Source organism: Passer domesticus, chromosome 1, assembly GCF_036417665.1.
Source record: "Passer domesticus isolate bPasDom1 chromosome 1, bPasDom1.hap1, whole genome shotgun sequence".
Classification (NCBI taxonomy): Eukaryota; Metazoa; Chordata; class Aves; order Passeriformes; family Passeridae; genus Passer; species Passer domesticus.
The window spans coordinates 150,120,123-150,144,969 of NC_087474.1; the positions used below are offsets into that span (position 1 = coordinate 150,120,123).

The window sequence follows — 24,847 nt, forward strand, 5'->3', positions numbered from 1 at the left end:
TTACTTAGCAGTAAGAATACAGAGACAGACTCACTGGGGCCTGCTTGCTATCTAATTTACATCTATATCACTTGTCTGATTTCATTAATATCGTGGGGGGTTAGTTTAGAATTGAGTCTCTTGGTTTGTGTGTACATTAAATGTTGCCAAGAAACACATTCTTTCTCCTCTGAGCATACTCTGTTTTTATGGCAATTCAGCTATTGCACAGTGATAGAATTTCTGCAGCATAATGTGAAACCAGTTAGGTCCCATGTGTTTATATTCATTATGATTTAGCTAAACCTGCCAGGATAAGTAATATAACTGCACCTGCTCTGAAGGAGCAGGTGCTCTAATCTTGGTCTAATTCCTGCACTTTATCCCAGGGACCTGGGATGAACCTGTGTGATTCCACTCAGATGCAATTATATTGTTTTCTAAATTGGCACAATGTTGGGTAAAAAACATATTTGAAATGCTGGCTGAATCTGCTGTGGCTATGTGCCCCCAGTTTTGGGTGGCGCTGGATGTGGCTGCTTATTGCCTCTAAACCAAATGTGATCTTGGGATGCTCTTTCCTAGGCTGTGAAGAGACAGAGTGACATTCTTTAATCAGCTTTTTCTAACAGGTTATGCACAATAAACTGATTGGGAGTGTGCTGATAGGCTCCTTTAAAGTGGATCTGGGGACGGTGTACATTCAGCCAGGTGAGTGATTTTCTGCCCTTTTTGTCTGCTTTTCAGGCAGGGAAGGAGAGGGGAAGGAGATGTGCTGTTCCACTCAGGTGATTGTGTTTACACCAAATTAAAGCTTTTGGAAGGGTTGTTTTCCTATTTGGATAGCAGAGTAACACCCAAACTGTTGGAAAGAAGTTCTACACTGAAAACGCCTTGGCAATCTGCCCATTGGTGGGTAGCACTTTTCAAGGATGGCATTTCTTTAAGTGGTCAGAGTGGGCAGCTGAATATTCTGCAAAACCCAGCTGCACTCATTTGTTACAGAGCATCCAAAGCTCTTTCAAGTGTGTTGGGGTAGAAAGAGTGGAGGGAGGGAGACCAGGATGGAGAGTGGAAGGAATGGTGAGGACAGCACAAGACAAGAGGAGAAGCAGGCCATAACAGGAGAGAGAAGATGACAAAGAGGTGGCCATGGATCCACTTGACTTGTCATCTTCAGAGCTGTTCAATGCTTTCTGACATTTGAACCTAAGAGAAGATCACCTACCTCTCTTTTGGTGTTTTTACAACCATCCATGAAACGTAATTTTTTCTCTTCCATATACTCAAGGACGTGGTCTCTTCTTCCTCTTTGGGAAAGAACATATTTAGGCCACTTGCTGTAGATGTCACACAGTTATAGCAAAAGTGTAGAGTCATTTGGGCCATCCTCTCTGCAGGGTTCCTGTAAGAGTCAGAGAGGAATGGCCTATCTGAAATGAGCAGTCTATGTCCATGCTCAGGCTGTGTGAATTCTGTCCTGTATCTCTTGTTCACACTTTAACAGGAGGGTGCTGTCTGAGGGCTGATCTTGAGCTCATATCCCTGGTAATCTGTGGTCTCTCCTTCCCACTCCTTTACCCACCCAAGGTGATGTCCAATGACTTAATATGAGATCTTAGGACCTTTCTTGGTGGGGTTGTTAAAACAGGGTTACAACAAGGACTGTTGTGGGTGAATAGTCTTGAACATTTTTTTCCTTGAAAGATGGAGCTGAACGTGCTTCTGGCTCATCCTTCTTCCTCTGATGGCTGTCCACTCTCCTTCCCTTTCTCAGCTGTCTGCCAACGTTACAGTGGCCACAGCACCCAGCAAGGTTTTTGCTGCTGGAGTTCTGAGATCTTCAGACAGTTCTCATCAAAGAGGTGGCCTTTCCTCAAAAAGGCTCAGCCTTAGTTCAACTGCTAAAATCTCACCCAGGCTTCCACTGGTCTTTAGTCATTGATCTCAGTAAACAATGATGAAAATGAGCTTGTTTTTGACAAGCTCTGCATCAATCCTTTGCTTGCCTTTTTGATCACAAAATATTTTGGACCCTCTAGAAGTATCTGGTAAAGAAGTAAATTTCAACACAATCCTCCTGACAGCACAAACTTTGTTTGATGTACCTTTTCTGTGAATGAAGAGAAAAATACTTGGATGTTTTTATATCCTCTATTCGAGTGTTTAAGCTTGTCCTTCTTACAGGTCATCAGTTTTGTGACAAGTGGGCACTTCTCACAGACCCTGCTGACATTAGGACAGGAGCCAAAGGGTACCTGAAGTGTGACCTCACTGTGATGGGGAAAGGTGATGCAATACAAGCTACACAGAAAACAGCTGATGCTGAGGAACAGATTGAAAAGTACTGCAATAATTTGTTTGGTTTGTTATTTTTTTAACTGATTTCTTCCTTACTAGGTGCCTCAATAAGTCTCTGCCCTCATTTCAGTCCTTTCCTTGTTAACTCAGGGTTAATAGCAGGATGACATTGTACACCTGGTTGTTCTCACATGCTCAAAGAGAGTTTTTACAATCCTCTCATCTAAATTGAAGGCCACATTAGGGTTGCTTTTCTGCAGCTGATAGAATTGACCAAGTCCTGTTGGCTAAGTTCCGAATTACCCCTGACAGAAGATTCATTGATCTGAAACCAATGAATGATTTCCTAAAGCAGTGAAGCAAGAAGAAAAAAATTGAGGAAAGTCTTTCCTTCTCCACTCCTGAACGTGAGTGTATGGATATTTCCACATCCTTAGATAAACTCAAGCGTGTTATTGTTCTCCTTGTAAAATACAGAAGTTCAAGGTGGTAAATATGCTACCAGCATACTTTACATTTTACTGAAGCAATGTTTCTGGTCAGTACTGAGATCCTGGATCAAGTCTGTGGAAAGTCACCAAGCTGATAAAGCACATGGTCTGTGGGGAAAAGTGGTGGCTGTTGGTTTTCTGAGCCTAAAGGAGAGCACTCAAAGGGGCATTATACATGAGGAGGGAAGAGACAGGCTCTTTTCAGATGAGTGGCTCTTTTTAGTAGAAGGATGAGAGGCTTTAGAGGCAGGTAAGAGCAATGACATTTCAGAACAGATTGTTTTTTACCATGGACATGGTCAAACGAAACAGGGGCCCAAAGATAGTGGGAAATCTCTGTCCTTGAAAATATTCAGAATTTACTGAACAAGGTTCGGAGAACCATATCTGACTGGACCAGATTCTATATCACATAGAAAGGTTTGCTGAGTAATGCCATATCATTTTTTTGGTGAAAAGATTTTTTTTTTTTTATCAGATGAAAAAACAAATTCATATACCTTTTTGTGTCTTCTCAGGTGCATGCTAACCGAAGATCACAGTGCTGTTGGAAAAATATCACTTCATTGTCCCAAGTTTTCATTTTTAAGAAAACAGTTTCTCTTTTCCTTTCAGGAATCTCTTGATCCCCAAAGGCTTTCCGTCTGAAAGACCATGGGCCAGATTTTATGTGAGAATTTACAAAGCAGAAGGACTTCCAAAGATGAACTCTAGCATCATGGCCAATGTCACCAAAGCATTCGTAGGCGACAGTAAGGACCTTGTGGATCCCTATGTGGTGGTCATGTTTGCAGGTCAAATGGTAATTGGGATCCTCTTGATCACAAAAGTAGGCCTTATTTCCTATTACCTGTGCTACAGGCAGGTGATTATGCTGATGTCCTTTACCTTACAGTTACATAAATTAGGCAAAACATGTATCTTGGTCATCAGAAAATGTTCCCTTCTTAAATTATGCAGAAATAAAGTCATGGAGACACTTAATGCCAGCAGATCTAATATCAGGCTCACAGCAGTAGGTTAGAAGCAGGCAGCAGGAAGGGAAAGAGAATTCTGTAGCACTGTTACTAAAACAATGAGTTACAAGACAGTGATTTACTCAGGAAGGTATTAGGTAAGAGCTACGTTCTGGTCTCCCTTGAGTGAAATAAGGGAGCAGGGCTGAAATCAGTGAATGTGGTTCAATCAGGGTTTTAGGGCTATGTATTGATTTCTGAATTACTCTGCTGAAATTCAGGACCCTCTCAGCTTTCCTGTGTAGAGTAAGCATTTTAGCAGGCTGGCAGTGTTGCCTGGCTTCATTGCTCCTAGGGCAACTTCAGCAATGGTGTGGCAGATTACTGCTTAGAGAGGCTTCTGACTCTAGTGGAAGAGGAATGCAGAGGAAGTGCATGGCCTGCTTCTCCTGGGGTACACCATGAAACCCTGTGTCAGAGAGCCTGTCTTGATTATCGGCGTAAATAAAGAAAGGATCAAAATGGAAACTATTTTAAGCCAGCAATGCTTTCTGTATGCAAGGAAGCCTTATGGACAGCTCCAGATAGTCCTTTTTAGATGTTTCAGGCATGGGAATGAGGCTTTTGGTGCTGATTGCATGTTCAGCCATGAATGCAAATTGCAGGGTACTACTGTGGTTTAAAACAGGCAAATGCATGGAACACCTTCAGGCTCAATAGAGGGCTGAAGAAGACAAGAATGGGTCACTGATGTGAGTTTGCACACTGGTGTGCAAAATATGGTTTTGTAGAGAGGTTTGGTGGGTTTTCTGACTCAGTTCTCTTACTTAATGTGAAAACAGCCACAGCCAGTGACTGTACAGACTGTGACACAGTCCTGCCATCTCTTGTTTGGAGGAATAGCTCTAGGACGTACCCCTCTTGCACACAGGCATTTGCCCAGAACATGAACCACAATAATCATATTTGATGCTAGATAAATTGCCTCATTTAAGGTAATCCCACTGGTACACACAGCCTGGAATCTGTAATGAATTCAGTCTTTTATGAGAAAAACTATGCTGCATCACCACTACTCAGATATTTCAAAACACATTTGAAGGTGTGCAGTTTGTAGCAGAAATGCCAAAGTCTGGCTTTACAGATGCATTTTGTGGACAAGGGCCCTGAAATATTAGATTTTATTCCAGGCTCTGCTATGTGCATGTGTGAGTTCTTTAGCCATACTGTGGTCTTTTATTAGATATGGAGTGCAAAATGAAGAAGCTAATAGAAAGGCCAAAGTACTTTCAAGATAGCATATTTGTGCTTTAAAAATGGCCAGAGAGGTGCTGCTAAGTGCAATTTCTGCTGTACTCATTGCCACTCTCCAGAGTTCAGCCCCTCTGGAATTAAATTCACTGGACTTTAATTTCAGGGCCGGACAACGGTGCAAAAGAACTGTGCAGATCCTGTGTGGCATGAGCAGATTATCTTCAAAGAAATGTTCCCTCCGCTCTGTCGAAGAGTCAAAATCCAGGTCTGGGATGAAGGCAGCATGAACGACGTGGCCTTAGCCACCCACTTCATTGATTTGAAGAAAATATCAAATGAACAAGATGGTGACAAAGGTAAAGGGGAAAATGTCTGTTCCAGGATATAATCCTAAGGTAAAACCTACTTGCATGGGATCTTGCCTCTGGCGAATCCTAATTTAGGGTTGTCAAGAGTTCAAGAGTTGGTTCTGAGACACGTTCTGTTGCTTAATTTCACATTATATTTCATTGTGTTCATGCATGGAGGGTCTGACATTGTTGTTCTCGTTAAAGGGCTACTGCATAATTTGTTACCATCTGTGTGGCTGTGGCAATAGTCTAATCTACTGGGAATGACAGATGTAAGTTTATAGTTCATGTGAGTTTCTTAAGCAATAAAGCCACAAACTGAAAATCACTAAAAATCAAAGGCAGGGCAGGCTTATGTTTTAGATCTACCCACTGGAAGCAAAGTGTTTAGGTAAGGCTCAGATGGGTGCTATCACAGCCCAGGGAGGCACCATGGACTAGTGTGTTATGCTCTATTTGAGGGGAGACTCTCTATCTGTAGTCTTTTCACTGATGTTTGAGCTACCTGTATAGTCTTATTTATCTTGTGTGATCTGTATGTGGAACATGGTCAATTATCACAGCTCAGTGAAGGCACAGTAACTCCTTAAACCTGCCAATTCAAATGTGTATCTCAGTCCTTAATCAGAAAATAAAAGAAAAATTTGTATAAATTGAGTGACAGAGAGTTGAAACAGTTTGACCTACAGGAGAAAGCCTCTATTCTCTCCCATCATGTCCCAGTCTTTAGTCTGCAGCAGCAAGCTCTTTATTCAAGAGATGCAATAGTCCTCCTGCCCATCGTCTTCTGAGAAAGAGTTCCAACCCAGCAGAGTTGTTTGGGTATTGGCAGAGGTCCCTTGGTGTCTAAGAATTGCCCTGCAAAGCAGTGCTCTCTGTGAAGTGATTCCCCACTGCCCAGAAATGGGTCCAGGTTTGGCTTTTGGGGCATTAGAGGCAAGATTTCTTGGAGCAGACAATGAGGAGAATACACGAATACCCAACAGAAAAGCCACAAAAGGTACTTTATCTTCAGGGTTTTTGCCTACCTTTGGGCCTGCCTGGATCAATCTCTATGGCTCACCCAGGAACCACAGCCTCATTGATGACCACCAGGAGCTTAATGAAGGTTTTGGAGAAGGGGTCTCCTTCAGAGGACGTCTCTTCCTTGAGATTGCTGTGGAGATACTTTCAGGAGGAGCTCGTGAGTCGAAGTTTTCAAGCATTATCAAGGATATAAAATTGTCATCTAAAGATAAAGCACTCAAAGGAAAAGACAAAACTGACAAAGCAGGAGAGGACCGAAAGTCAGCTTCTCCTTCAGACAAGATGAACTCAACTGAAGTGGAAGTTGAGCCATTTGATGTACCTTTAGAGGTCAGTATGATATGAAGAGGTTGGTTGTCATGTGTCTCTCAACCTCCAAGCATGGCACTGGTGTGTGTATTTGGGGTCAGGCCATACAATACTGTTTTTTTGTGCTCCCTACAGTTTCTCCATGCTTTCACAGTCCTGGGACCTCCCCACAATAATATATCACAAATGGAACATTAATATGTACCTGTAACTCAAAAACCTCTCAAGTAGGATTTGGTGTTCATAAAATTTAGTCTCCTGTCATATAAATCTTTTTGCTCTAGCTGCATCCACAAGTTCTTACTAGAAACTTATCTGCCATAGTATCTGCTAATGGACAGAGAACCTGTGTGGACAGCTGGGAATTACAAAGCCTGATTCCTGCATTCATTCAAGAAAATCTGGAGTTGTAATCAAAGTCAATAGAGAATCTTTGACATAAAATCTGTGCAAATGCAGAGAGACAGATACATTCTAGCCTGATTTAGTCTCTTCCTTTACTACTGCATTGCCAGTGTGGTGCCAGTGTTAGGTTGATAATCCCTTTAGATGAAGAGCTGAAAATCATGTGCTCAGTTTCAACCAGTGTTAACTGATGTTGTTTGCCTAATTCCAACTGTTGTATAGGATTACATCACGGGAAAATCTGCACTATGGTGCTTTGAGAAGGTTGGGCAGTTGTGGCAGGGTGTGTGAGCTTTGGAGCTGAGCCAATGTTTGAGCTTTAATTCTCAGCTCCACCACGTCACTCTCTGGGAGCAGCAGCAATTGCTGTGTATGCAAGCTCATTTATTTTTACCCAATAAATAAGAAAAAATATTCTCATAACCAATTTTCCTCCTAATTCACTATATCTACTACAACTACCTGACAGAAGATTGTGGTGAGAGGGGTGGGGGGTTGGCCTCATCTCCCAGTCAACTAGAAATAGGACAAGGAGAAATGGCCATGAGTTGTACCAGGGGAGGTTCAGGTTGAATATCAGGAAAAATGTGTTCACTGAGAAAGTGGTTAAACTTTGGAACAGGTTTCCCAGGGAAGTGGTGGAGTCACCATTACAGGAAATGTTCAAAAAATGAATAGATGTGGTGTTTTATGACATAGTTTAATGGGCACATTCAGTCAAATTTGGACTTAATGATCTCAGAGGTCTTTTTCAGTCTTGATGATTCTGTGATTCTATGTCATTGATCAAAATTCTGTCTTTTCTAGTGGGAGTTCCAGCTCACTTCTTAAGATATTTGTGTCCTTTATTAGCTCTGATTCTTGGTCTTTCCACTCCATCTCTACAAGTAACTAGGAGAGGAGCAATTGTTCTTTGCTTTTGAGGCCTAGCCTTGAGAAGTGGCCTTTCTTGACCTTGGCATTTCTGGCCTGAGGGCTGGCTGGGGTGGGTCAATGAGTGTGTGAGCATTGGTAATTGCTAGCCAGTTGGGTGAACTTGTGCTCTGCTGTTGTTTTATTTACTCACATTGTTGTAAATTACCTCTGTCTCTCAGTTCTTCTCTGAAGACTAATAGAGATGACATTAAAGACACTTATTTTCATATAAATTTTCCTTTATATGCAAGAAATCCATTATTATGAGTAGCTCAGTCACTGTTCTTAGGCCTGGCTAAATACCCCAGGTAGGGAAATAAACCCTGCTGTAACACCCACCAATAAAAATTAATAGTAATAATAAGAATTCTTTTCCACCTGCTGTTTCTCAGTTTCAAATAGAGAATACATAAAAGGAATAGCATGATACAGTAATGCATGATATTCTTTTAGTTGTGACATTCAGCAATAGTTTGTGCTCCAGTAGACAGTAATTGTATTACCACTCTTTGAAAGGAAAAGCAGAAACTGGAGACATTACCAATAATGCAAAAAATGTCTCATAGAGCCTCTGAGACAACAGCGGCAAATTATCCATCCCCACAGCACAACTTTATTGACCTATTCTGACAGCAAAAAGATATTAAAATTTGTTTTCTTTATAATGGGAGATAGATGCATGTGTCATAGTCTCTAAGCCTTGGCTTTATTAGGATTTCATCTGGACAAGTATAAAAAGCTAAAGTTACTCTGGAGCTGCAATCTGAGCTGCTGACTTTGATATATGATGTTGCTAATCCTTTCACTGAAGCCCTATGATATTTTGCTGTGTATAGCACAGGTTTTTCAAAATGAAAAGATCATGGGCTGTGTCAAAAACTGTTCCAGCTTTGCAGAAGTCAGGGAAACAAATATTCATGTAGAGCTGATGTTTTATTCATTGCCTCCCTCACATTGCAGAAGAATTAGGGCTGACCTTGCCTAATGGGCCTCAGTTTGCAGGTGTTGTGAAATGAGAAAGATTTGGACAGGAAAAGCACAACAGTTGGGGTTTCGGGAGAACTCAAACCATGAAATATATCTCCTTTGAGCTTAGTCTTGGCTTGGGGTTAAAACCTTTTTTTGTTAATGATCCAAGAGCATCAGAAATGTTAGCTGGCCCTCCTTGACTGAGAGTCTGTGCCAGGGACAAGCAGATGCTGAGTCTCCAATAGGTGTAAACAGAGCCCAACAGAGCCTTAAAACTCAACAAAAGACCACTGCACTTCTCCTTTATGCTGTAAAAATAGTAGAAGATAAAATAAATGCCAACATTTTCCTCCTTCTTCCAACAGATCTATGAAGAAAAATTTGAAGAATTCCTTCTCTTTGGGACATTTTTTGAAGCCACAATGATTGATAGGAAGTTTGGGGACAGGCCAATAACCTTTGAAGTTTCTGTTGGTGAGTGTGTTACAAGTCTTACCCAAAGGAGAGAGGCAGCCTCAGGAGTAAGGGAATGATAGGTGTTACTGACTGATGTGTCTCAGGGCTCAGGAATCAGCTTCAGAGTAGAGTTTCTATTTGAGTTAACCGTGATTATAATTTCTCTGGATAAAAGTCAAGCTGAACATCCTGATGCCTATCTGTTTCACTCCCCAAATGCCCTGTCTTAATGCAAATCCTGTCCCACAATATATACAGCAACTTAGCAGCATTAACCCTTTTAATCACTTGGGATATCAAACTCAGATAATTGACTTCAGGCACAGTTCATTCTGTGATGTCCATTTTGATAAGTTCCTGGCTGTGAGGGAGCCCTTTGTGGGGGATGATCCCCATCCATTGTCTTGGCCAACCCCAGTGAGTTACCTGTGGGTCCTGAGTGTAGCAGGGGGTGAGCTACTGCCAAGACTCAAGTTGTAGGCACCACCTTGTTCTAACATCCTCCTGGCAAGTAATTTCCTCTTTCAGGGGAAAGCAGGACCATACTCCATGAGCTCCTCACTGTGGAGCAAAATTATTCCTTGAAGCAGACAAAGGGGAAATTAAGACATTTTCATGAACATTTTCAAAGCAGAAGAACTTTCTCTTAAGAGTGAAGCTTGAATTGGTCTCATTTCCCTTGCAGGGATTTGATTCTCTCCACACCAGACCCACCAAGGGTCCTCGTGCACAGTGGCACTTCCAGGCGTTGTGCTCATGTCCATGATTGTGCTCAGCTATAGGGGGGCTATGTGTGCAAGGAGAGATGCTGTGAAAAACAGGAGAATCAATGAGTGATGCTGACTCCTGCTGAAACTTAACAAGAAGCTGAGCTGAGAATGAGAAGAAACTCATTTAAATCATTGGGCAAGGAATTATAGTGATTCTTGTCAGAATTAATACTAAAGATGAATCTGGCCCTGAATTCTGGACCTGAACATCTCTTAGCCATCTGTGTAGCTGAAATTTGGACCCAAACTTGGCCAATTGTCATTATTTACACGAAAGGCTGAACCAAAAACCAGTTCAGGATGTCATATGGAGTGATTCAGCACATTCTTTTCCTGCAGGGAATGTTTTCTGTCTGTCTCTTTTAAAATCTGTAATTATCAGTTTGATGGATGTACCTCTTTCCCAGAGCTGCCTTTTGCCTTTAAGGCAAAATCCTTTTAGGGAAGATGATTGTATCATTAGCAAGCTGTCTGGCATTAGGCTTGAAGCTGAGGTCTCAAAGCATTGTTATTACTAACTCTGCAACCCTAATGTGCAAAATTTACTAGTCTGAAAAAGAGCTTATCACTTTTGAGATCAAACTTTGAAATGATCCTCCATATGTTATGAAAAAGATATTTTCTGTGTGAATTAATCCCATATCAGGGCTCCTGAGTATAGAAATATCAACAGCGGTATTGTTTTGGTTTCTATATTTCTTTACCACAAGCTGAAGGTCCTGGGTGCCAGCAATCAGAGAATCACATCACAAGCAATGTGATATGCTAGGTATATGTCACATAGGATAAGCAAGGAAGCACTGTTCTAGAGCCTGACATTCCAGAGACAAACATAACCTGTCACAACCTTTATAAACTGTGGTGTGGTTAAAACAGAATGAACCAGAGGGTACAAAGATTTTCCACAGCTATGACTGGCCATTTTCTTTTTTTAAAACCTCATTCATGTTTACCAACTTCTGTAACCCTGGGTCTCTAGGTAACTTTGGAAGTACTACTGATGGAGTGTCAGCAGGAGCTGGAGGGAAAAAGAAGACCCATAATGGAGAAGCAGAGGAAAGCCTTCTGCATGAGGGTGAAGATGACATTTCTCAGGACCTTGGAATACCCCTAGTATCTACCACACCCCCTGAGAAACCCCTGATCACAGGGGGGAACAGGTGAGGATCTGTGTTTCAAAACTTCATCATGTAGGAGTCTGGTTCTTATTTTATTATCCTGTGGGACTCATGGATGAGCCCAGGCAGCATTAAAAAGTTTGTGTGAAATGAAGGCTTTCAGGTCCTCAACTGCATCTTTCACAACAGTAAATTTTTTTGTCTTCACTGAAGTGAACAGGCTCTGAGCTATTTTATATGCATCTAATCCTGGCCTCACGGGCTCTTGAATCCTTTCTGAAAGTGTTGTGTGTTACATCAGCTGTACATTGGAAAGCTACAGCAAAATGCAACTTCTTCAGTGCCTTCCCTGGTTTAGGGTCCCACACTGTGATCACAAGTAACACCCAGCCAGTGTCCAGCTCCAGAAGCACAATGTCACATGTGAAATATTGAAATCTGGTCAAGGCAAAGTCACCTTCCCAGAACACTTTCTAGAGCTAGTAATTACAGATACAGACTTAAATAACATGTAATAACTGAGGCAGGAGGAAATAGGCTTTGAGAAAAGAAATGGAGCAATGGATGAAAACATGCAGAACAGTTCTTCTAAATAACCTTGTTTATAAACAGAATTGTAAAGGTTTGATTCATCTGAAAGGTGAATAAAAGAAATAAAATAATAAAAAGAAATACTTTCTTTGTTGCTTTGGTAGGTAGAACAATCCCCAGTATTGGTGACTGCCAAGACTAGATGGCACTTCTTCCTTTAGAAGGCCAAGCAGCCTACAGATATAAGGACAGGAGGAAAATATTGACCTGGATCTTTTATTTAAATTTAAATTTAAATTTAGACACATCCTGGTTTCTGGATGTATCTAAATTTAAAAAGCACTTTCATTCTTTTCTGCAACCAATGGTTCACTTAGATAAAATAGGAGTTAGTGAAAGAAAACAAGAATAAAAATATCATGGTAAAAAATTCTGGTTTTGCAACAAGTGAAAAAAGAGAGGAGAAAAGCACTTTCTATCAGTGCGTGATAGAACTGCAAATTTGGGTACATGCAGAGGGTTATTATCTTCCCTGAGAGAAGCTGGGATTTTGTCATTTTCCCTTAACAAGAATTTAGATTTAAAGAACCATTGTAACAGAATGAATCACTCTTCAAATCAGCTATTTGCTTCTTGACTTGCTCCAGTATTAATAAAGTTTTCTCTCATTAAAGATCCCTTTTCCTCAAATTTATGTAGAATGCTGCATCTTTTATTTCCTCCTGTGGTATTTAAAAGAGTTTGGTCAGCCACAGATATCAATTAATGAGTTTTTCAGTCGTCTCATAATGATGTCTTGGTGGTCTCACCACTGGATATTTTTAGTATTAATAAGCACTTAATGGGATATCCAGTACTTTAGATAAACTGCATTTCAGATTCATAAATGAACAATGGAAAACAAAAAGAAGAGTATATTTTGGAGATTAAAACCACTAACTAACTAAAGGAAGAGACAGAGCAATAAGACTTCTAAAGCAGACACCATGAAATTCCCAGGAGTTTTCCACACTTATGTCAAAACTTAAACTAAGGATAAGCTAAACCTGAAAAAGAAATTCCTCAAAATTGTAATAATGAGAATAATAGACATGAATTTTCAGTTTTACATGTGAATTTTTTCACAGCTATATATACTCTTCTTAGTAAATCCAATGAAAATGTTCATAAGCTCTATGAATTTCAGGTTAAGAAGTTCAGGCCCTCAGAGATGGTTGAATTGATTTTCTCTTCTCTGAAAGCACCAGAATTAATGACACCCAAGGCCTGTGTAGCTCTGCTGTGCACAAAATTCAATGGGTAATCCTCACCTTGTTGTAGGTTATTGAGGAGAAAGTAAGTGGAAAATTCAATATTGATATCACATAGGGCAGTAAAATGATGTTATAGGGAAGACACTTATCTTTTTAAATGGAAAAAAAATCACACATAAACCTCTTTGGGATGTGTGGAAGTTTGGAGTCATTGATATGACACTCAAGAGCAAAAAGTGATTTGGTTTCCATGGTCTTGGCTTGGTGATCTAACATGTGGCCAGTTCTATCTGAAATCACAGAGACTATCTGAGGCCATTAGAACCATGGCCAGAGGAACATGAAGTGGTTTGCAAATGTTCATACACATTAAAAAGGTCTCCACTGTCCCACCATTGGTATGGAAAACAAGGAGACCTCTAAATCCAGTGTGGCTGAGCAATGAAGTTTCATAAGGCTCTAGTATTTATATAAAGAAGGACAATGTGCTTATCAGGTACATGGACTTGGCATGGTACCTACTGCAGATCTAATCAAAACATCAGCTTTGTGGAGGTCTCAGAGACTCTGGGTATGCTGGCCTCCTGCTCATTTTTTTCAGTGCAAATCACTCATGCAGCTGAACACACAAAGAAAACAAAGATACAAGAGTCAATATGACACCTTGGACTTAAGATCAAAAGTGTGAGAAGAGAGAGCAGTGGATGCATTTTATCACTGAGTTATTATGAGCTTGGTATTACTTTTACTAAGCAGGCCTTGCAGATCAGTTTCTGACAGGGAATGTCAGTCTCCACAAACTGTGAAAAACAGCATCTTGTTAAAAGAGTGTGGTGTTGAGACTGCCATGGCTCTCCCACTGTGCAATGTGTGGAACCATTGCTTTTGAAGATGTGATCAGATATTAATCTTTGCTCCTTTTTCACCATTAATAGTATTTCAGAGCTTCCCTGCATGCCTTTTTGTTTAGCTTTTCTCCCACCCTGGAAAGCACTGAAATGAGATCCATTGACATCAAATTGTTTCTCTTCAAGGATCTCACAAGTAGCATAATTGATGTTTGCGTTTGCCCTTCCCAGAGTTTACTTGTTAGCACAGGAGAACACATCCTATTGTGCCTACAGTTTCCATGATGTGAGAGCACCAAACAACTTTTCTTTGCTCTGTGTCCCCTTGACCTGCTCTGTCACCTTCATGATCTGCTCCCTACCTTGTTTCCACAGGAACTACCAGTACCTGCCATATGATGAAAGGAAGCCATGTATCTGCATAAAGAGCTACTGGGGCAACCAGACATTTCGGCTGTACTCTTCCAACACTCTTGAGAAAATGGCAGATCACCTGGTAAGTGACAACCATCCTCCCAGACTCGTGTGTTCAGCCAACTATAGCAGTGAGAGGCCACACTTCCCAAATAGGACTTTCAAAATTTCCCCCAGCTGCATTTCATGTTGTTCATTTTGTGAGAAAGCAGTTGATATAAACCCTTTCCTTTTTATTTCCCCCAAATTGCTTTGAACTATTAGAGCTGCTCAAGTATTCCTGACCACAACAATTATTTTTTGCCTTAGGTCTGCTTTCTTTCCTCAACAATGCTTTATTCTTTGAAAAATATTCAAATAATTAAATTATGAGATACAGAGTAATTTTGTCTCCTATGGCTCATCCTCTAATGTCTTCTTGCCTTATATTTATACTGGGCACTCCTTAAAGGACAATATTTGCTCTTAGTTTTCCTAAAACATTGACAGAGACAGAATGGCATGTCATCTCATGGGCAGTCACTCTGATGTCCCAGTCACTGTGCTTTCCCATAATGGTTGTTTCATTCTACCTTTGTTTAAAGTTGACTATCAACAGTCTCAAGAAAGTAGGTTTTGTTGTTTGTTGTTTTTTTTTTTTAAGTGACTCCTAATGTTGAATATTTTAATGTGGGGCTCTCGGATTAAGAGTCTGGTTCATCCCTCATTTATCTATATATATCTCATGAGGAACAACACTGAAGTCATACTTATGCAAGGTTGTATCAGGAGAAGACACTTACTTACAACCAAACATTTTAAACTCAGGTATCTGTATATTAAACATCTGAATATACAAATATGGAGAGATAATGTTTGTCAGTGCACCCCAACACCCACAGGCCTTACTGAAAATCCAGATATTTATTTTAGCTTTCAACAACAGATTCCATTCCTCATGGATAACAGTAGGTTTTGTGATAGACCTCACATATGGATTCAAGTGACCACTGAATTTTAAGATGTTAAGTCCAGCAACTTGCTAAAGTTAAGCAGCAGGATTAGAAACAGAACCAAGAAGAAATAACTATTTTTTTTCTCCTACCTAGTGGATAATGTTTCCAAATTATTGATCTTCCTCAAAGAACTAAGAACACAAAGTTGCTCCAAGCAGTAATAGCTTGGACAAGTAATTGGGAAGACTGGGAAAAGGTCAAAATATATCATGCTGCTGGAGTCTTTTCTCTTCAAGTATAGTGAACTTCAAGTATAGTGATATATCAAAGGTTCTTTCTGTCAGGCCGCAAAATCACCTCCCTCACTCTTGCTAGTCATAAATGGCACTGTAACACCGACAGAATGACAAAGTGCCCTCCTGTGCATAATGGCTTTCTCATGCGTTTTTCATAGGAAGAATCATTAGAGCAAGTAAAGGACTTGATCAAGGTTTCAGAGACTGCAGCTGAGGAGAAAATGAAGAACACCCTAAATGGTTTTATCAATCAAAGCAGGTAATAACCTTTACTAGATGCATACAGAAAATTAAATTTAATATTGGCTACAAATTCAAGGCTAGATAATGAAAGTGATGATAATTTTAAAAAAATACAGTAAACTTACTGAGCTATATATTTTATTTATTTTGCTGTAAAAGCAAAGACCTTCCCAAATTGCAGTTTCTATTTAGACAGAGAAAATATTTATTGCTATTTTCCATATTCAGTATTGACAATAGATGACTGCCAACCATTGTCATATTATTTTGGCTTTCAGAACCCTAAGAATACATTGTATAGGTGATAAGTAGGATTTAATAAAGTGTGTGATAGATACACTGTAAAAAAAACCAACCACAGTTAATATAAAAACAAAGGATGCCACATATTGGTATAGATCCAGTGGACTCTGTATCAAATTACAACTGGGCTCAAAAGCAATATAAACCCTTATTTCTAGATACTATTAATCCATTTCTGGGAAGCGTGGTGCAGAGGTTTTGGACTTTTTTCCTTTAATCTTATAGGTACATAATATTTTAGAGATTTTCAGCACCTTTGTCTTCTGGTTCATGTGCTGCAGCAGACACAGAACATTCCAATGTATTTTAGCACATTAGTATTCTCACATTAAAAAAAAACAACACATTTAAAACCCCTGTTATTCCTGTGTCCTAGGGCATTCATGATCATTGCTGAAAAGAAGCCCAAAGGGTTGAACTGCACTGCTTTGGACAAAAAGAGGCTCATGCTGTTCAAGCAAGAGCTGGTACGTGCTGTTCTTTTCCTGTAAGCATTGATGCAATGATGATTCCTAAATGCACACTGTTTTTTGGGGTTGTTTTTCTTATTTTATTTTCTATTTGATTGCATCATATGGGAATGCTTTGTAATACATATGAATATAGTATCCATGAGCATTTATTTTAATAAATCCCACTGTGCTTAATAAAGTCGTCAAATACACTAAAATGAAGATTTTGTTTTTAAATACCAATAAGGCATTATAATGATGAGATTATTTTTCCTGTCCATGCATCTTAAATTGGAATGATGCTGAGTTGAGGGAAAAGCACCAAATTTACACTGCTGTCAGGTGTCTCACTACTGTGGTGGTGCTGAATTTCAAGACTAGTGAAGTCTGGCCTTTGTAAGGACCTTAGGAGGAGGACCTTAGTAATCTCCTCCAGGGAACCAGTGAGAAGAAACCAAACTGGGTGGAGGTCATCGGAATATTTATTACCTTTTTTTACTGTTTGTTACTTGTAGTGTTACTTTTGTAGCACAAAAGATTGCGCCTTTTGTCTGGATCAAGGTCCAGTAATTCCAGGTGACAATCACATGTTTTTTGGGACTTCCATACATGCAGCATACAGACAAAGACAAAATGGGGGACATTCAGTTTTTATATTGTCCAGTTCCAAAAAGTTGATTTGTTTCTGTTGTGACAAAGAAACATTTAACAAAGTGTCTCCCATCTTCTCTTTTCAACTTGAATCAAAGGCTGTTTCTCTTCCACTTCAGACTACTTGATAACAGATGAAAAGTATATATTGTCTTTCCTCACTGCAGGAAGCAATGTCCAGTGATGCCAAGGGAATCATTCAGCAGCAGAAAAAGAAGATGTCAGTGGATGAAATGATTCGTGAGACTCAGAGCTTTATAGATAAAATCCGATTCTTGGTTGATGAGGTAACCCACACAGAATTCAGAAAAATTTGATTTTCATAATCTCATGTGAATTATAACTTCTGGCTTGGTTATCCAAAGAGTTCTCCTTCAGATATCTGGACCTTATTCTCTTTAGCATTAAATTAAATTCAGCTGTTATCGAACCAGGGTAGAAAATATTGGGCTGTGTGGTATGGAGAAGATGCACCACAGATATATATTTTTTTAATAAGGTCATCCCATACCTGGTGGCTTGAAGCAGCCAGCTTTCTGATATGAAGTGTCACCACTTGTATGGACACCTGAATGGATTTGGACTGATATGAGCTTGAGATGCCTATATCATTTAGCCTGAGAATAACAGAAAATTTTATATATTTGTTTGGGCAAAAATCCAGCCACTGGAAAGCTGTGCCTCTGAGAGCTGCCTGTGCTAGCAACCCAAAGAGAGCCATGGCTATTCCTTGGCACAGAGAGCAAGTGGCACAGTGGCATGGTTTGCATCCTACACAAAAATTCCCTTCCTTCCTAAAACAGAGTGACCCTGCTTACAGTTCCTTCAGGGAACAGCCCCTTGGCTGTCTTTTTTTCAAACCACACTGGAGGTTTGTTTGGGGAACATTATCTGGGACAGGGCAAGGCAGTCTCACTGAGCATTGTCATAAGCAGAAAAGATGATTATATGCCAGTGTTTGAGCTTGGTCTGGATCCTTTTTAGTTTGCTGGTATAGATGAAATTAGTGGTATTTCCATGGTAGTTCCTTCCATGGTCTGTGGTTAAGTTATTTGCTGGGACAGAGCCATACTCAGATTCTTAATTTTAGTTTCTCCTTAAATTACTTATGAAGTAACCCTGAATCACTCTATAAAGCTCTTTACCTTCAGCTGTAATTAGAAATTGAGGTATGGACTGCAGAGCATGAAGTGACAGCCTCGTTTAATTCAGAGGCATATCTGCCATTCCACAGGAGCCATGCAGGCATCAGATCTTACTCTTAGTAACAGTGTTTCAACAAAAATATGATGGTGGTGGCTCATATAAAGAATCCAGTTTTAGTTCAATATGCCTCATTTAACAGCCGCAGAATACAGTGCCTGACGTGTTCATCTGGATGATCAGCAACAACAAAAGAGTTGCATATGCAAGAGTCCCAGCAAAAACCATACTCTACTCCCCAGCAAAAGAGCAGAGAGGCAAGGACTGTGGGAAGATTAAAACTCATTTCCTGAAAGTAAGTCTGTGGCACACTGCAAACACAGGTAATGCTTGCGGAGCATTTGGTATTCAGATTTCTTGCAGGGATAGTATTTTACAGATTAATCTTTGTAATGTAAAAATATGTACAGATTTGTATCCACCATTTATTAATATTTGCTTCTTACATTTATGCTTCTAATTTTTTAATCACTCTATCATTGCCAGGCTTTTGATGTATGAGTAATTAATTTCCTCACTACTTGTTATGGCAAGTATAAAACATTGTTCATCAATGGCTGTATACATAAACATATAGAAAAGGTACATCCTCTTTGCTGACAAAAATATCCAAATGCAGCACATGAAAGCCTGTGAGGAGACTGGTGAGAGAGCAGCACTCAGCAACTCAGTGAGGAAACCTAGGTATTCAGCGTAATACAGGAATTATTTATACTTTCTATTTAAAACATGCTGAAGTTTGCAGATTATATGTCCAAAATACTGTTATGGGATTATTCATGATAAAGGAAAGTCCTAGTGGGTATAAGCCTACAAAGGCAGTGTGACCAGTAGTACCTAGAGTGGAATATTGTGCAATGTAATTGTTTCTATGACCATCACGAAAAACCCAAATACTCCAGACAACATAACGAGTTTTTAGTGGGTTTTCACCTTGGACTTCTGGGAATGCTCCCATAAAACAGAGCTAAAGAGCAGATAAAAACATCTAAGACCCAGAGATACTTGCCAAGGTACTTGCTAAGCAAAGTACTATTTGCCTGCATGAAATAAAATATTCTGCAATTAACTATCCAGGCCCTTCAGTATCAAGAATTGCCTTAGGAACAGACAATACCTAAACTCTGAACTTAGCAGATATGAATGAAGTGGGAAGTAAGAAAAAGGTCAAGACTAGTAACATTTTGTTTTCTGACCTGCCCAATAGCATAATATTTTTAGTAATACATGGGACTAACTACTGCATGAAATGGAAAGTGGGCTGAAGTCTGGACAAAGAAGGGGATAAAATAGCACTTACATGTGTGCAGCTGTAAGATAATCTGTACAAACCTGTGCATGTTAGGCAGTATGCAATTTACATAGACTGTTAGTTGAGCAAACTACTGATTCCTTCCCTAAGAATCCAGAAGTTTCTTGTGATAAATGAGTTTCAAGGCCACTCACTGTGAAGAAATGCCATTTATCAGTATATCAGCTCAGAGAATGCTTTATTTGACTCTGGCTTGGTAAGACTCAACACCCAGCCCTCCTGAGCCCTCAAGGCTCTCTTGAGCTTGTTGGTAACATTGGATTTTTTTTTCAGCTCCCAGGCAAGCGCCCTCTGGGCTGGACTGTGCAAGCAAAGGTGGACATCTACCTATGGCTTGGACCTAGCAGCTATGCCCAGAGTGCCATGGAGAATTTGCCTGTAGGATATGAGATTGAACTACCATCTAACACCAACTCAGGGCACAGTGCACTGCCCTCATCTGCTTGCCTGCTGTATAAAAGTAAGGCACTCTTTCTTCTCCCTATTAACAATTAAGAGAAATGGCCCCAAAAGCTCTAGTTCAGTGTGGCACAACCCCTGTATAAAGTAACTGTATTAAGATTATAATGGCTTTGTTTCTTTATCAGAAAAGGCTGGCTTCATTGCCAAGTCGTCATTCTGCCACTGACACTTTGTAGATGCCAGGGAAAGAAGGAACTTGTATTGCAATTTATGCTCCCCATCCCATGAATCTGTCTCCTTGTAGAGGGAGCATCCCTCAGTTCTCCTGATTATGCATAGAACACCTAGTAGATAAGAGTGATGGCAGACATTAAAAATTGGCCAATAAAAATTGGCACTTAATAGCCCTGCAGTAGAGACCTACATAACTGATTTTAAATTAATTCAGATGTGTTGCACAACTTCTGAGTGTCTCAGGTGCTTCTTTAGTGAGACAGCACGAGCAACAGCTCCCCTTGTCAGATCCTGCTTGGAGAGCAGCTGATGACTCTTCCCCTCCTGCACAAGTGCTGCACTGTTTCCACGGAGCTGATGTTGCTGTTTTCTCTGCCCTGATGCAGCCCTGCACCTCTTCCAGCTGAGGGCCCACATGTATCAGGCCAGGGGGCTCATTGCTGCTGACAGCACTGGACTTTCTGACCCTTTTGCAAAGGTTACTTTCACATCACGCTGCCAGACCACAAAGGTAAATCCCAGAGCCTCTTTTGGTGACTGAAAACGCTTTTTTTGTTGTTGTTGTTGGAGGTTTTTTTTTTTTATTTTCGTTTTGTTTTGTTGGGTTTTTTTTTTGTCTTCTGTAACAAATAAGGTATGAAACAGAGAAAATCTTGGTTTTGCAAGGAGGTACCTAGCAGGAAAAGTTAGATGCTTGCTGTTAAAGAGCAGACCCTGAAAGTCTACTGCAAGCAGGCAAAAGTTTGCGTGTTACCCACTACTCTAATAAGAGGTGCAGCAGTACTAGTTTATTTTAGCTCAGATATCAGATTCTCTGGGACCACTGGGAATTTTAGCAAGTGTACCTTTCTTCACATCTTTATTTCTGTGTTTTGAATTTGGACTGTTGTCATTGCTAGGTATAAATGTGGGTATAAGGATGAACCGTCATTCTCTTTTCCTCTAGCCTCTGCATTCAGTCCCTGAGCAGAGTGAAGACCTTTCCATGAGCCAGGACAACCCTTTGCCATGGAATGTGGCAAAGCACACTGGTAGAGCCTTAAAATGGAAATGAGCTGAAAACAGAGAGGTGGGAGACTTAAAGGCTGCTAAAATATGCCCAGCAGGGAATGGTTTCCCATCTCCCTCAGGAAACTCCAAGGATCAAATAGGCTCCTGTGGAGCCTCTAGAGAGATGTGGAAACTTCTACAGAGTTTCAGCAGGAAGGATTGAACTACAGCCTGGGCAAGTGAGCAGGAGGATGGTTCCTCACAGAACATGGAGACTTACTTTCAAAGGTCCTGAGCCCTTTACAACTACCCTGGAGTTTAAATTGGGCAGGAATTCTGACAATCATGCCACAAACAGAATTTGCTGAGCCAAATGTGGTCTTGCTTCACACCAAATACAGTCTTGCTTCAGAAAAAATATTTAACCCTCCCATCCAATCCCCCCCTTAAACTTCACAGAAGACCATTTTAATTTAATTAATTCTAATATTCCTCTGACATTTTATTCTGTTACAAAGCAAGCTCTGTTGCATGTGCCAAAGGGAGCAAAAATAAAGACCTTTCTCTAAATAGTAAATGTCTGCTTGTGCTACTTTTGCCTCAGGGTTATTAATTGTTTTTTTCCTGTAATGTGATTTTAACTTCTAATAGAAGATGGTGAATGAATCCAATTAAATTAGTGTCTACACCCACCAGATTCTGGAAAGTATAATTTGGTCCAGAAAAATAGGTGTTTATAGGCACAGAAGTGTTAAGTTTATTCGCTGCCTGAATAAAATATTGCAGCTGATAACTTGCGTGTTTTCATAAGAGTTTCAGCTAAGAGCCAATAAATGGTAAAGAACCTTATTTCCATTCAAAAAAACGATAGGAGGTTATGAGTAATTTTGCAGTTGGCACGATTTTCCTCTTTAACTGTTATCTTTGTTAAATACATTTTCTGCCTAGACAGTTAAAACATTCTCTCTGATGAAATGCTATAAGCATCCACCTAATTCAAATTACAACAAATTAAAAACTTCTGATTTCTTAAGAGTGATTAACCAAAATATCTTCTTTCTTTTTCATAAAGTGCTAAGTGTCATTACACAGAACGAAAAATAAGATTTAAAAATGTGCCCTGAAGAAGTGAAAACTGGCCTCAGTTAGGGAAAAAGCTTTATTTTAATAGTACTTGGCACGTGCCTGCTTTCCTAAACCAACCAGCTTTCCTCTAACTTTAATACTGAAGTTTGTCTACAGAGGCTGGTTGTCAAGTATTGATATGCTTTTAGGGATTTGTGAGGGAAATGGAGACTTTGAAGGTACGAGCCTCACAGCAAAAGATTTATATTCTCCTGGCTGGGAGGAGCTGCTGAAAAACGTGGTGTCCCAGACATGGCATTGCTCAGGCTGTGGAAAAGGAGGTCACCAGCAGAGGAGCATGTCCTATGAAGGGTACTCAACCAAACAGCTCATTAAAAAATTCATCTCTTCCATTAGATCATTCCTCAGACACTGTCCCCCACCTGGAACCAGACACTGCTTTTCAACAACATTGTGCTCCATGGTGACAAAGAGGAGATCGCCCAGTTCCCACCGGAGGTTGTCATCGAGCTCTATGATGATGATGCAGTGGTAAACTCAGAACTCTTCTCTCTAAAACCTGGGCTTTTACATCCTACTGCAAGCATGAAAACAAAGCTGAGTCACTCAATAGGCTTTAAATGGTTCACCTTGCTGAATAGAGCTCAGTGATACTGTGGTTTGCAGTTTAACATCTGAGAACAGCCCTGAGATTCACTACATGGCCTTGCAAAGATGTGGCCTTTTATTTTCCCCGAGTGAATCTTGCTCCCAAAGACCAGCTTACAGAAATCAGAAACATCTTGCCCCCAGGTCCCTTGAACACTGCTGTAAATATTGTATCTAAATCTGGGTCAAGACCATGCAGACTCTGATGCAGTCTCACTGACTAAATACAGACCTCAGAAATTTTGAATACGCTAAGAGCTAAAAAGTACTCAGCTCTTCCTCTTCATATCTGCCTTGCATCTTACCTTGGACTTTCCTTCAGAAGGTTTTTTTTGTTTGTTTTTTTTGGGTTTTTTTTCGTAAATACTAAGCTCTGCTTCATCTCGGCTCCTATAACCACTGTGAAATCCAAATGCATTTGACCCCTGTATTCTCCTTTATTTAGGGTAAGGCAGAATATATTGGGTCTACAGTGGCTGCCCCTGTGGTGAGACTTGCTCATCAAAGCTATGAACCACCAAAACTTTGTTACCACCCAGTGCACTGTGGAAGTCTTTCAGGAGGAGACCTTCTTGCCACATTTGAGCTTCTGGAGGTAAATTTGACTTTCTCAACAATTACGGTTTTACACCTTGGGGCTCACAAAAGCTGTCATGGCATCAAGATCCATGACCATCTTGAATTAATAGGAACTATGAGCCATTGGGCCTCGTAGTCCCCATGCAAATCCTGTTACCCCTTCCATCTTGTCAGGGGCCACTGCCCACACACACGACTGCCAGCCCTTCACAGGCTGTAAGCCTCGTTTGCCTGTCACTTGCTCTGCCCTAAACTCTGAGAAACTGAAAATCCCACTGCCATTGCAATGACCTGCTGTTTGGAGTAGCACATGGCCCTGACTACCAGCCTTAAAGCTCCCAATACTGCTTTCATACTTAGGAAAATGAAATGGTGAATAATAAGGATTGGATAAGGGAGGCTGAGGTTTTAGATACCCCTACTACATCAAAAGAAACATTACATGGTTTCCAGCTGCAAGACAAAAGGAAAATTTCATCCTGGTAGATGCAGGACTGGGGTCTATCATGCTGGCATTCTAGGTAATTTTACTGAAATTTGTAGAGCCACCAGTTATGGGTAACTTCCATCTGCTGAAAACCTACGACAATTTATTCTGAAATTTGAAATGGGAAAAATTTGGAATGTCATAACGTGTTTTATGGATAAAACAAGCTTCTAATCATGATAGCTATTTATGTCTTTGGTGTAAGCCAGAAATATAACACCACATGGAATCTTTCCTCCTTATGGTGGCGTCACAGGGGAGAGTGAGAGCTTCAGGCAAAGTTCATTACAGAAGCCCTCCTGTTGAGTCACAAGGTGCAGAAAGATCCTCTTGCTTTTAAAACTCCTTCTCAGAGAGGAGCTTGAGCGTGGCTGGGTCCAGTCTTAGTCCCACATTTTCAGTGATTTAAGTCTAAGGAAGTATAGAGGTGTGAGAGAACCTTTCTGAGATTCCACTTTGTGGTGAACAAAAAAGTTACATATTATATTTTCTTTTACTATCTTTTGGGATAAAGAAGCAACACCATTTAGGGGATATATTCAAATATATTCCTAAGATTTCTCTAGAAAGTTGACAACTTCATTTCATGAAAGCAAATTAAATCTTGCCATTGCAGTGAGTACCCATTTGGCAAGGTTTGGTCCATTTTCCTGCACTTTGCACTTTGTTTCATAATTTTCT

At 40.2% G+C, this 24,847-nt stretch overlaps 1 protein-coding gene across 7 annotated transcripts in view; it reads left to right on the forward strand.

Moving 5' to 3' along the window:
• FER1L6 (fer-1 like family member 6) overlaps positions 1–24,847 on the forward strand; it is a 79,871-nt gene that overhangs the window by 27,997 nt on the left and 27,027 nt on the right. For 5 of the 7 annotated variants that reach the window (XM_064396294.1, XM_064396282.1, XM_064396274.1 and 2 more), the window contains 16 exons: positions 612–690; positions 2,167–2,323; positions 3,387–3,600; positions 5,145–5,337; positions 6,347–6,687; positions 9,321–9,429; positions 11,161–11,341; positions 14,307–14,427; positions 15,735–15,835; positions 16,499–16,589; positions 17,393–17,512; positions 18,571–18,723; positions 20,014–20,200; positions 20,763–20,887; positions 22,849–22,983; positions 23,546–23,695. In XM_064396294.1, the coding sequence (XP_064252364.1) occupies positions 612–690; positions 2,167–2,323; positions 3,387–3,600; positions 5,145–5,337; positions 6,347–6,687; positions 9,321–9,429; positions 11,161–11,341; positions 14,307–14,427; positions 15,735–15,835; positions 16,499–16,589; positions 17,393–17,512; positions 18,571–18,723; positions 20,014–20,200; positions 20,763–20,887; positions 22,849–22,983; positions 23,546–23,695 (2,457 nt within the window). Of the gene's footprint in view, positions 1–598; positions 691–2,166; positions 2,324–3,386; positions 3,601–5,144; positions 5,338–6,346; positions 6,688–9,320; positions 9,430–11,160; positions 11,342–14,306; positions 14,428–15,734; positions 15,836–16,498; positions 16,590–17,392; positions 17,513–18,570; positions 18,724–20,013; positions 20,201–20,762; positions 20,888–22,848; positions 22,984–23,545; positions 23,696–24,847 lie in introns of all 7 variants that reach the window. The other 2 variants (XM_064396264.1, XM_064396312.1) reach the window with 2 other exon arrangements.